Here is a 13,950-nt window from a genome sequence, read left to right as displayed (position 1 = left end):
TATAATCCTCAGTCCTGTATATTATTATGTATTGAATTCTGAAATCTTCCTTGTTAATTGCCGTAGTTCTTCCAGTTACGGGATAGCTTTGGTTGCTAAATGCAACTACTTAATATTTATTTCATGTAGCTGTCCCCTTTTGACCCTATTTCTTCCATTAGAGATCCATCTTTGGAGAGGTTATGTGATTTCCTTCAGTTGTGGTGACAAAGTCAGGGGGTGGTATTTATATCACAGAATCACAGAATGATTGGGGTGGAGACCATCTGGTCCAACCCCTTTGGTAAAGCAGGTTCACCCAGAGGACGTTGCACAGGATCACCTCCAGGTGGGTTTTGAGTATCTCCAGAGATGGAGACTCCACTTTGGGCAACCTGTTCCAGTGCTCACTCTCACAGGAAAGAAGTTTTTCTACATATTGAGATGGAACTTCCTGTCACTGGGAAACACTGGAAGGAGTTTGGCATTTGCCCTTAAGTTACTCGTATACACTGGTGGGGTCCCCTCTCAGTTGTCTCTTCTCCAGACTGAACAGGCCCAGCTCCTGCAGTCTCTCCTCATTAGACGTACTCCAGACCCCCAATCATGTTTGTGGCCTCTGCTGGACCCTCTCCACTACTTCCTTGACTTTCTTGGACTGGGGAGCCCAGAACTGGACACAGCACTCCACACGTTCTTGCTTCTGCTGAATATTTTGCATCCTAGGCTTAGTACATCCACACAACACTGCATTCGGCTTCCAGAAGATTACTCCTTATAAACCATACTCTGTGTTTCAGGTATTGTTTTATATTAATAAATAAGTAATTTCAAAGCCTTTTCTATGTGTGGAAGAACTTTCCCATCTTAATCATTCAAGTCTCTGTTCTCTTTAAAGCAAATAATGCTTTCCTGTCAGCAGATAGATTATGATTTGTGCAACCCTCAGATGAAAGGCAACAGAAAAAAGCAAACCATTAGAACAGTAGATTGAAGATGGGATTGTCCAATAAAGATACATTATATTTGAAGGCAGTTAGTAGAGTCAGGTCAATAACTTTGAAATTTCATGTAAATTTCCTTTTTTTTTTTAATGTCATCTATTATGTAGGACTTTTGAATGTACTGGGCTGTCGATCAGAAAATGTCTCAAATCGATTTCTTCAGTCCCTAAGTTATGTTAGATAAATGAGATTAAGCACTGGTATCACAGAATCTTTTTCTTCTCTTAAGATATTTGCTTAAAATTAATAACCAAAATTTTGACTAATATTTCAGAATTTTAAAAAAATCCAATATTATTATCATACTTCCATGTATGTGGAAGTTTGTTCCATTTCAGTTTGGAACAAAGGGCTTTACTGAAATATCACAAAGGATTATTTTCTATAGATCTGATTCAACTTCAAGTATGGATATCATTAATAACATGCTTTCCTGAGGTCCAGTTGGATTTGGTTCAAGTATTCCTGAACTTCAGGATGCATAATAAAGTCTAAATGAAATTCAAAGGCTTTAAATCTTTCATCAGCTTCATTTCAATTAGAAGCAGCTCTGTTACCCTTTTTAAACTGATAAAAATGAGAAAAGACTGCATATCTTACTGGTGGCTTTGCAATTGTAGCCTAAGACAGTTTAAATGGAATATAACATCTTGGATTTCTTTCAAAAATTTGATAAAAGTTTTCAAGGCTTTTCTTTAATAGGATTTGGGTTTGATTTTTAAACAAGCTACATTTAATTTTTGTTTCCCTTCTTGTAAACCTTAAACTAACTTAATAATTTATAAATGCTGCCAAATTATCTAAAAGCCAGAATGAAAGTGAATTTTCATAAGTTTACTGTAAAATTCCATCTTGTTTTTTTAGCATATTGGGTATTAGGGGTATCTGGGGAAAAAGTCATTGGGATGTTGAGTTTTGTGTTTCTGTCCTTACTGCAGCTTTCTTTGCCTTGAGCAGAAAAGGATTCAGGTTCAGCATTTAACAGCTGAAAATTTTCAATCATCAATAATATGTTTCCTAATTTACTACTTTTCCTCTATATGAATACATTGATGTATTTCACATGTATGTGTATTATATTGACATACACATATATTTACAATGCACAAAAAAGTCTTAAAAACAGGATCATCTCCATGGCCAAAAAGAAACATTTTCACTGTAACTCTTCAGTTTGCTATTCTCCTGGCTTATAACTAGCCTAAACCTTTTCTTAATGACCACAAGTATTGTTTTGTACAGAGTAGGGAACAAGCTTTTAGACTGAATGAAAATATCCCCTCCTTTCTTCATTTTATAACAGAAATAATGTATTTGTAGTTAACTTCAGACTCAGTTTCTGTATTTGAACTATTATATCTTAGATCTTATGAAGAACAATGATATCAGTTCCTTTTTACATGACTATTGTGGAAGGCATTTGTTTATATGTTTATATAAATAAAATAAAATAAAAGTCAGGAGATATGTTAGCATCAGCATATTTAATTGAATAATTCTATTACCTTCTTAAAAGATACTGTTTAGTATAATTTCTGAATTCTAGTTTTAGAAGCAATTTATTTTTTTTGGATTTCAGTAGAAAGTAAATAGTTTTTTTGTTTTGGTTTGGTGTTGTTTTATTATTTTTTTTTTTTTGCCTGGCTTATTTCAAAACAAATTACTTTTTGGATTCACAGAACATTATACTGTAAAATTCAAAATGAATTCTTAAAACCAAATCCATAGTGTAAAAATTAACAATCCTTTCTGCTTTCAGAGCAGGCAGTCTGCTGGATTATCACAGCTCCATGTTGATTATTTTGATTCATTGTGGCAGTGCATTTTCTGAGTAATGATAATATGTCAAGTAATACTTATTGGAAATCGATCTCCTGCCTATTTGCATCTCTGTGGAAGAGTTATTTTGAATAATGTGCATGTCTTACACTGATATTACTCAATATTTTAAAATCTTAGTGTTAATTTAATGATATAGTGTTGGTCTATGCCATCCTGTTTTACTTACTTTTCCATTTTAATAAAAAGTATTTGGGAGGGGTAGTTTTCTATTACGTTTCTTTCTCCATTTGTAGGTCTTCATTTGATAAATGAGTCTGACTAGTAGGTAGGAACTGGACTGCAAATGAAAGTATAATTAAGTGTTATGGCAGTAGTCTGATGAATTACTTTAAAACTTTCTCCCTCAAAAAAGAAAATAACATTTCAAGTTTGGTGTGTTAGTTGAACACATCTGAGCTCTGTCCTCTCTTCTGCACAACCTACCTCCCACTGCCATCAGTAGGAATGTCTGAGGCACACCAGCATCCTCGTCCCTCATTTAGCTGGTACTGATGACTAAAGATTTTTAGCTTTTTATAGATTTTCATATAGTTATGGCTCTGGAGACTGCTAATACATGGTTGTAGCTTTTAGTACTTCTCCTACCCTTTTATCCCTACATTTTAGAACAATAAGCTAACCTTCTAACACATTCCTGAAGTACTGTTTAGACTTTTTCCTACCCTTTTATCCCTACATTTTAGAACAATAAGCTAACATTCTAACACATTCCTGAAGTACTGTTTAGACTTATTTTCAAGAAGATTACCTACAACAATAATGTTTTGTTTTCCAACCAGAATCTGAAAAGACACAAGAAATGGAGCAAAGAAGCCCCTGGACTAATTGCAGTGGGGCAGTACCTTGGGTAAAATCACCTAAGCAACTGCTCTTCTAATTGTACAATATTTGATAGCTATACTAACCTTATAAAAATTGTAGAACTAAAAATAACCTTATAAAAATTGTAGAACTACTGTATTACATGTGCATATTGCCATATGGTGCACCCTGAAGGCCTTTCAATTAAAGATTTGCTTTATATGTTATAATTTCAACAGTGTTTGGAAGGATCTGTTTTATTCCAGGAAACTATGCCCTATTAATACACCCAAGGGGTGACTGGCATGACCAGGACCTACGTGGTTCCTGCCTGAGCCCAGCTCTGGGCTGGCAGGGAAAGCCATGGGGCAATGAGGAAAAGCAGCAAAGGCTTGGATGATGGATGGGATTCATCCATCTCCACAAAGATTGAATGAGATCCATCTCCCAAGATAGTGCCTCTGTGGGGGCACTGGGGATGTCCTTTGTGAGGGGACAGTGACCCCAGACCCCCCAGCCTGGCTGAGCTGTCAATCAATGAATCAATGAATCAATCAATCACATACCGGGGTGGTGCTAACCCAGCCTCTGATTGGCAGAGTTATCCATCAACCATGCACAGGGGCAGTGCTATTTGGGCTCTGATGGGCCAACTGACTGGAAGACCCACCTGGGGGCAGGCCATGGAGCTTAAAAGGTGGCACACGCTTGGACAGTGCCTTCTGCTGGAGTTTCTATTGCAGTCATGATGAACAGTTGGAGCTGGCAGTTCTGTGTCTTTAGTCAGTCCCAGCTATTATAGGGTGTTGTTTTGACCTTCATTTATTGCAAATTATATTCATTTTATGAAACAGGTTAATTGATCATGATATCAATCATTTACCTTTTTATCTCTTCTTACATGCAAACATTGTTTTTACATGTATAATATTAAAAAGCTAATACCTGGTTTTTTATTAAATAAATAGTCCTAGTAATTGTGTATTCAGTGATTCTGGCTGATCACACTATAAATGCATTGGAATTTTTATTCTTCATAATTCAATTAATTTACTGCTAATCTGGTTCTTGAAAACAGAAATTAATCCATTGTAGTCAGCTACTTTGGTTTTGCCTGTGCAATTGAGTCTCAAGTAGAATACTTGAGGTGAAGAGAGAACCTGCAACAGTGTTATATACAGTTTTATTTTTGCTAAAGGTAAGCAGAAGAGAGATAAAGCACTGGTTTGTTGAAACCTGGCATTTATTTCCTTTGTAAGTCAGTTTGAGTCCATGGGGTCACTGCAATAACCCTTCAGTGCCACCAGACACCACAGCGCTGTTGGAATGGCATTGGAGAGCTACTGCCCGTGTCCTTGGAGCAGTTCTAGCCCCAGCCCTGGAGCTGCTGGGCAGTGGATGTGCAGGGACTGCCTCTGGCATTGTTTGCTGCAGTAACTCGCTGCCTTCGCAGCCCGTGCTGGCTGAGGGGGGAAAATGCATCTGGTGAAACACATTCATCACATACACATCAGCACTGTTGGTACAAAGCACAAAACAGAGACTCAAAAAAATTGATTTCCTTTCCCTTTTTTTTGTTTCTTTCCTCTGTTTTTACAGCTGATGATTCCTCCTCAATCCATCACTCAGCTGCCTGTGAGATTCTGTCCCTCTGCCCTTGGAAGACGCAATCACATGGCAACAATAACCTTCAAATGCCCAAAGGTATGATAATGTGTACCCATAGCACTTGGCATTCAGATTAGATACTATTAGATAGATAGGATTTATATGATAGATAGTATAAATACTATCTATATACTATAGTATATCTAATATAACCTATAGTATATACCAGTACTAGTATATACTAGATCCTAATAGTATATCTATATACTATAGATAGATACTATAGATACTGTCAGATTAGAAACTATTTATGATAGGCAAGGAAATAAAAGTTTCAGCCTGTAGGTCAAGGTGAAGTTTAGTGAATGGATGCATAATGAAAGAGCAAACATGAAGATGCTAAAAACTTATAATTTGCTTTATCCTTACTTTAACACAGAAATTATTCTGTTTACAGTATTAAAATGTGGCATAATGGCCTAGGAGCTAGAACAGGTAATGAATAATTTTAGCTTGCTCAGTAGTGAGTTCTGCTGGTTTTAACACTAGAAAACTGGTACTTCTTAGGAGTGTCACCTCTGAAATTAAATTTCTCGGTGCTTTTCCCAACCCCCCAAAAATTAAATTGTTTCAATTTTTTTATCTGATCTGAATTTTAGAAGATTAAACACTTGAAAAAGTGAATTCTACCTTTCATTTTATATCTGAAAATGTTTTTTTACTTTGGACACCTTAGAATTGTTGACTTTTTTCTCTGAATTTTTATGAAGTTTAACAACAAAGAAATAAATAAAGAGACATGAGTTATCAACATGACCTACTAACTTTTCTTAAATTACTAGAATAAAAAAATCTGGAATAAAAAAGAGAAACTGATAGTACAATGTAAATGGTAATATTTCATCATGCAAGATGTGGTTAAATGAAGCCTTTGCATTCTGTGCAATTTCCTCTCTGTATGTTTTTTTTTGAGTTTCAGATATCCTAAAAGACTGCTGACCTGTGAATTATTCCAGTTGAGTGCTACCAGCAGCTTTCAGTAGTGTTTTAAGCAATATTAAAAAAGCAAATATTCTTTTATATGAAGAAAACAAATACTGAAGGAAGTCATGTGACAATTTTTTGTCCTGAAAAAGTATGTTGAACAGACAGGTTATTTGCAGATGATGTTGGCACAGCATTTCTTTTCAGAATCTCTCTTAAATATTTAGTAAGGATAAAAACATGGAGACAGCAATTCTAATATGAATAGTATATATCCAATGTTGGTTCAAGAGCACACAAGGTCCTTATCTTCTCTGAAACTTGGTGGTCCACAGAAATTTTAGATCTACTATTTCTTTACAATATCCTTGATTTTTCTCTGTCTAAAGGTTAATGTTCATTATTATCTTTGGAGCTTGTTGTGTGATTCTACTGCTGTCCCATCAAATAATTATTTTCTTTCTTCTTTGTCTTCCGGAGAGAACTTCTCACTTCATCTGCTTTCAGGTTTTAATATATGTGGTTTGAATTTTTTTTTTGCAACTACCTACATTTTTCCATTCTCTACTCTGAAAGCTCTGAGTAGCTGGATGGAAGTTAAATACTGTGTGCTTGAAATAGGACAGAAATTAAACACAAAAATGAGATGTGAACATCTCCCAGAATGAAACTGTTGATTTCCAGAGTAATAACAGCTTGAAGAAGGAAAAAAGAAAGCAAAAATTAAAGTTCACTTTAGCAGAAACACAGAGCAGCGGAACAAAGAAGTAGGCAAAATACTTTAAAATCTAAAGCTCTGACTCGTCAAATAATAAATAATGGCATGTTCCATCCACAGTTTGGAGAGCGGATATTTCACCTGACGGGGTCTGGAGTTCCTCCTGAGCACATGGAAGCCATCACCATAAGTGCCTGCATTGGGGAATACTCCTCTGCCGTCGTATCCTTCGAAAATCCAACTGCTGAAAATGTGGTGGTAGATATCGTGCTGGCAGGTACAGGGGTTTGGAATTTTATGGGTTTTTTTGAGTGAGGGAAGGAATTTAAGCTCTTTGTATTTCATTAGAAGTGTGAAAGGGATGTGATTAAATTTTCCTCGTTGCATTTTTTGGCAATGGAGTTCTTGTGTGTTGTCCAAATCCACCCTGAAAACTCTGTAGAGTGTGCTGTGGGAGACAGGAAAAAAACACAAACCTGTACCAACTATTCACAGAAGACTTCTTAGGTCATGCAGCCTCATGTGGATGTGCAGCTGCTGGCTGGCTGTGTACTGCACTGCAGCACTTTGGCAACAGGAGACTCCTGGGATGTGTTTTGGTATCTGTGCCTAAGTCACATAGCTAATGCTTTTCTTTGCTTTTGTTCCTCAATTACTTTCAAATATTTTATATTGTTTGGTCAGATTCTGCGTAACTTAAGGAGTTAGAGAGCAAGTGCAAAACATTTTTAAGGTTTTCTTTGTGTTTTCTTGGGGTTTTTTTCTGATGACCTTCCAAACAAGTATGTTTCATCAATATTTTCAAACATGCTTTAAAGGATGAGAATCCAGAATTATCAGAGATCAACAAGCAACTGTCCATATTGGGATTTCACAAATGTTGTAAAAACTCAGGTTCTAAATCCCACAGTCTCATTAATAACTAAAATTTACTCAGTCAAAAAGGAAATTTCACTTCAAGTGCATCAGAAGGCTTTAATAGGTTCTCTGAATCTCTACCTAGTTGAACATAATATGTAGGCAGCATCAGAAAACAGATGCCAAAGCATGTCCTGGCATCTGCAAATAATAAAAATTGAAGATAAACCTTCCATTTCTATATTCATAAATAAATAAAAGAGAAATAGCAACCAAACCATAAGAGAGTAGTAAAATCAAGTCTGTTCAAAGGTAAGTTTTAAGCCGTGTTTGCTTAAATATGCCTCAAACACACTTGTGCTGTGATTCAAGGTTTGAGGCATATAGAATAAGTGAAGAAATGTGATTTTTAAAATCTGTAGATTTCATGTTTGTTTGTTGCATTAAACTCATGCTTTTTAATCCTACCTTATGGATATGAATTAGAAATAAAGAAATACAGCTTTGTCCACATCCACAGTTCATATATGGGAGATCTGAGAAATATCTTTACCTAAAAGGTCAGAAGCATTTTGTTCTCATGTCTCAACACTTTACTTTTGCTGACCAGGATTTTCTGTCAGACTTCAATGCAGTTTCCCCTGTTTAACGGCTGAAATATTTTCATTTATGACTGTCACAAAAGAGAGTATGATTTGTAAGTGACCAGATCTATTGAATTCCAGTTGATGTTCTCTTCTGGAAAACATTAAAAGAAGCAACAGCATGCAAAATATTCAGTGCTTACAGGCCAAGTGAATAATGGCCAGGATATTGGGGACTTTACCAGAGTTCAGGTGCTGAGGAGAATAGCTGGCAGAGAGGGGGATCCTGGAATTGAGAGAGACAGAATCTTGTCCAGCTTCCTATTTATCTGGCATCTAGGTGTCCTTAAGTGACAAGGAGCACTGCACACTGGCTCTGCACACAGAGACAGGGCAGTTGCTGCAGCAGGTGGCATTCAGTGCACGTACACAAGGCTCCAAAGTGCTTCTCACAGTTAGAAAAGGAAGGTAAATGTTGACTGTACACCCCAGAAGCTGCTCTTGGGCAGTCCTTCTGATTGTGCAGTCATTGCTTCTGTAATCCACATTGAAGGTGGGAGGGTGGAAGCTGCAACTCTGGTCTGAGGCAGTCAAGAGTTGTAGAGGTTTCTCCCTTGTGGTAGATGAGTAATGCAATGATTGACTCTCACAATTGTCATGTATATAGGTTAAGAAAAGTTTTATAGATTTATAGTTATGTTTCACCCTCTCATGTTGTTATCAAGAGACAGCCAGGGTTGGGACATCTGGGAGGGCTGGCTTGTCACTGTGGTGACATCTGACCTCCAGGCAGAATTTGAGAAATGATCTCCACCACTGGACAGCAGAGAAGGGGTCAATGGACAGAACCTTGGGAGGGATTAAAGGGTTAAAAGGCAAAACCCCCATTGTGTGGGTGAGCACATGGTGGGGAAAATCCATTCTCCAGGAGCTGTTTACATTTTCTCTATTTAGTCTTCTGTGGTATTTTTGCTATGGTAATCTTTGTAAGATTACGAAAAGTGAGCAGCCATTTCTCACACCCTGGCGCTGCAGTGTGAATGGCAGGAGCCCCACCAGTTGGATGAATGCTGTGGTAGGTGACCTTCCTGTTTGGAGAGGGAAATGGGCAGCCTGTAGGGGAGCGACAAGCTGTGGACTTTGAGCAGCTAGGGGTATTCATTACCATAAATCCAGGTGAAATTCGCAATGTAATAAAACAATTGGCCAATACGATTGTGAGACTGTTGTTTTCTATGAAAGTTCATGTTGATCAGGAGATTTTTCTGTTGACTAGGAAAAGGCTTTGTTGTTTCTTCCTTTGAAAAGTGATAGAAAGAAGACTGGAGGAGCAGTAGGATGATCAGCATCACCTGAACTCCTGGTGGGGTCACTGGACACTTCCTTTTGCAGTGTGGGTAGCCCACGATTTGCATGTTCTTTTACAGTCCATGTCCGAGCCCATGAAGGTCAAGAAGGTAATCAGGAGTAGTCAAATGGATTTCTTAAGTGCAAATCATGATTGACAAATGAGATTGCCTTCTGTATGGAAATGAGTGATTATGCAAATAAAGGAGGAGCAGTGAATGTAATATACTATGATTTAGTAAGACTTTGTCATTGCATCCTGTAACATTCTTGTTTGGAAGCTAGAGGAAGTCTAGGCCTGATAAACAGACTGTTGAGTGTATTGGAAACTTGGCTGAGCTGTTGGTCTCAAATGATAGTGATCAACATCTTGGCATTCAGCTGCTATGAGAGTTGCACCCCAGGGGTCAGCCTTGGGGCCTGTATTATTCATGACCTGTATTAAGGACATGGATGATGATAGGGATTGCAATGCAAATTAGGGAGAGGAACTGACATGATGGATAGTAGAGCTTCAGTCCAGAGGTACCTTGATAAATTGTTGGTGTACCTCAGTTTTGAATTGCTTTGCTCATCAACACATCATTCCTGGAACAGCTGAAGACAAAGTGAACTTTTGCATTATTAGTAATGCAATTTTCGTGCTAAAATGTTAACCCTTTGTATTTTTTCCTCACTCCATCTACCCTGTGTGCTTATCTTAGCCCAGATAGTGTGAATTAGAAGTGTTGTGAATTACTGGCTGTATTTGACCTGGAAATAACTGATTATGCAAACTTTTGAAGTGTAGGAGTGTATTACATCTGTGGTATAAAGATTCCTGTTGCATATCATAAATGCAGGAAGATCTATTCTAGTGGAAAGTGCAAGCTGGGATTCTGATTTGTACAAAACAAGAGCAATTCAGAGATGCAAACTGCTTATCATATTGAGAATAAATCTAGTGCCAGACAGCTCAGTTTAGTATTCCATTACTATGAGGTGTAATTTGTAAGAATGCTAATCCAGTGTGCTGTTCCTAAAATAATGAAGAATAATCAAATTCATCTGTGATGCAACTTAAAAAAAAATATTATTTATAGAGCTTAAATATTTCAGCTAAAGCCTAGTAGATTGTGATATTCTGAGAAACAAGAGAAACTGCATTTTTAATTATTCTACTGAAAACAGTCATCTTTTTGTTGAGCATGAACTTGTCCCAGGGACCTGTTCATAAATAGTGACAGAGACAGAAGTATCTGGCTTAGACAGTTACAGACTAATGTTTGATTTCATGCATCAGAAATTTTCAGTCTTCATTTTTCTTTACCCATCAGTAGACCTGACATCACAATGATCTAATGTTTCTGTGATCTGCAGAATTACAGAAGGTCATATTTGAAAAAATAAATTCTATACTGCAATCCTTATGAAAGGGTAATCATACCTGTCTTTTAAAGTCTATCTTGAATTTTTAAAAATCAGATTAATTGTAATGTTAATTTCTAATTCAGTTGCTCTTGGTGACCTGTGCATAAAGCTTACTTTGTTTTAATTACAACAAGATAGTTGATTTATGCATTCAAGCTGTATTTATATATTGCTAATTCTATGGTTTGCTTTGCATAGGAATACTTAACTGGAATTCTTATTTCCTTCTTTCCAAAGGAAGAGAAATATAGTCTTATAAACAAAAGTTTGTGTACACAAGTTCAGTTTAGTATTCCTGACCCTTTCATATCTTGGGAAATATGTCAGGTTGTTGGTGTTACTGGAGGCCAGAACAAGGGTGGAATGGAGAAATCAACAGAAGGCAGCAACTCAGAAATTAGAGTGACATGTGTGACTGATCTTGATCTTTAGGTATTGTCTTTTAGATGATGGGCCCCTTCTTATGAGAATTCAGCATGTCAGTGTTGGAAACAGGGTATCTTGATTAAGGTATAACAGCAATAAGCATCAACATTTATAGATTTATGTCATGCTTTAAAGAAAATTACTCAAGTTATCACTCTTATTTTCAAGTAACATTCCACAGGCAATTTCAGCCCTATATAGACGTGAAATTATGTTTAGAACAGCAGATTTCAGGAATTAAAATAGACATTAATTGGGAGTTGTCCTATCCAGACCATTTCTGAAGCTTCCATTTGCATTTCTGAGGCTTTGTCAAACCCAAGAGCATTATTCCTCAAAAATGTTTCTTTCTGTGAATTTTGACTGTTGTTGTAGTACAAACAGTTCTCTATTTGGGATAATTATAGAGCAAGTAAAACTACTACTACTACCACCCTGGACCTCTTTAAACTAGATATTTTCTTATTGAATTTAATACCAATAAGTTTTCTTCCCAGGATTTAGACACTTGGATGCTTAAATGTGCAGCTCTAATTCACATTGGCATTCACAGCTACATTAAGAGTAGTCATGTGAGTAATGTTTATTTAGCAGCAGGTGATTTTCCCCAAAATGAGCTAGTGACCAGAACTGCAGAGTATGCAGACTCTTGTCACAGATGGTTTAGCAACCTGCACTAGTTCAGCTCTTTCAGATTGAATGATATTGCTTTTCTGTAAATACCACTGTACAGTATTTCCACTAAGTGGTTTTTTTTTTGGAAGCAGCAAAAATGATACAAATAATTGAAATTACTGAAATCTCCAGTGTAAACCAGAGTCCACAGAGTTAACCTATGAGATCCATTATCCCTATTATGTAGGGTTAATAAGAATTATTCCAAAGTATTAATGCTTTATTTCAGTCAGTGGGGAAAATTTATTTCATATTTACAATGGTCCAAATAATAGTTAAAAAAAAAATTCAACAGTTTTTATAGAGGGTATTAATTTCAGAGTTTGAAGGGCTGTGCTCAAAGAAAAGATTAAAGTTACAGCAGTAATTAGGAATTGGATAAGGGAGGTGGATTGGTTCCTCTGGAATCCAGTGTTACCTGCTGTAGTAAAACTGATATCTCTGGCTGTGTATAAGATTGGTTATTAAAACCTACCCTATGTCCAAGATAAGGCTGCATTCACAGTAGGTTGGCTGTGTCTTTTCCCATTCAAAGATTTTCAAACTGGAATTCCAACCTTTTAAATGTCCTTTGCAAAATATTTTCAAACTGCTTTCTGGGACTTTATGAACTTCAACTAAGTACTCAAAGACAAGTCTGCTCTTTGGTCATTTTTCGTTCAGACAAAATATATTGTGTTTTATTGCATATATATATATATATATACACATACATACACATATATATATATGTATATATATATACATATATACATATATACATATATATATATGTATATAATCAATGTTAGAGTGAAATAGTAAAGATGTGAAGAAACTTTATTTTTAGTCATCTAGTCAATTTAGAATAGAAGTGCTAGCATCACTTTGTGCTCATTCTGACATAATTCAAATCATTATTTTAGCTACCAATTAAAAAAGATAACATGCAATGTATAAATGCAGCTCTGAACTGATAAATGCAATTTTGGTGCATCATGAAGAATAACCTAGTGCCTTTAATTTCATACAGTGAAACTATATATTTCAGATAAAAAAAGATCTCAAGATTAGTTAGCTACTTCTGTAAAAATTATTTTTTAGCTGAATGTGTAGAAGGATATAAACTAAAAATAAATACCATATATTTTAAAGTTTTAAAAAATCTTCTAGTGAGGGAAATTTAAAGTATTCAGCTTATTAGGATCCTGAAAATAAGATAGAAAATAATTCTTACAGAGTAATTAGCATTATAGAGGAAAATTTCACTATAGCCATGTTTTTGCCACTGCAGTCTCTCAGGTCAGGAAAGAAGATGATACAGTTGTTTTATTGGTATATTGAAATGAGTGTGTTAGCTTTTCCTATGCACCCATCATTTAATATTTGGCAAGGGCCCATCAATTCTTTTTTTTTTTTATTTCCTCACAGTTTGCAAATCTTACTTTGAATCTCTATGCTGGTATCTAAAACCTGAAAGCTCGTTCTTGAGATGAAATAGTTTTGAGGTTGTTCCTCTTTTTCCAAGAACCAAGAATGATAGTGCCAAGAGAGCTCTGCCTTCCTGAGTGTCTTTGGTCATTATTCTGTTTCTTAAAGCTATCTTATCTTTGTTCCATAACCCCAAATGACATTCTTCCCTTGCTGTTGGATGAGTCCCGTGTATCCCATCTTGCTGTCAGCAGTTCATCATTCAGTATTACCACACTTTAATATGACATATTATACAGATATG

At 36.1% G+C, this 13,950-nt stretch overlaps 1 protein-coding gene across 2 annotated transcripts in view; it reads left to right on the top strand.

The window, feature by feature from the left end:
• CFAP47 (cilia and flagella associated protein 47) overlaps positions 1 to 13,950 on the top strand; it is a 254,052-nt gene that overhangs the window by 179,983 nt on the left and 60,119 nt on the right. For both annotated transcript variants that reach the window (XM_030282490.4, XM_072934926.1), the window contains 2 exons: positions 5,226 to 5,330; positions 7,057 to 7,213. In XM_030282490.4, coding sequence (XP_030138350.4) covers positions 5,226 to 5,330; positions 7,057 to 7,213 — 262 coding nt within the window. The remainder of the gene's footprint in view (positions 1 to 5,225; positions 5,331 to 7,056; positions 7,214 to 13,950) is intronic.

Source organism: Taeniopygia guttata, chromosome 1 (assembly GCF_048771995.1).
Source record: "Taeniopygia guttata chromosome 1, bTaeGut7.mat, whole genome shotgun sequence".
Classification (NCBI taxonomy): Eukaryota; Metazoa; Chordata; class Aves; order Passeriformes; family Estrildidae; genus Taeniopygia; species Taeniopygia guttata.
Note: the sequence above shows the minus strand (reverse complement) of the source record. Positions and strands in the feature narration are given on the sequence as shown.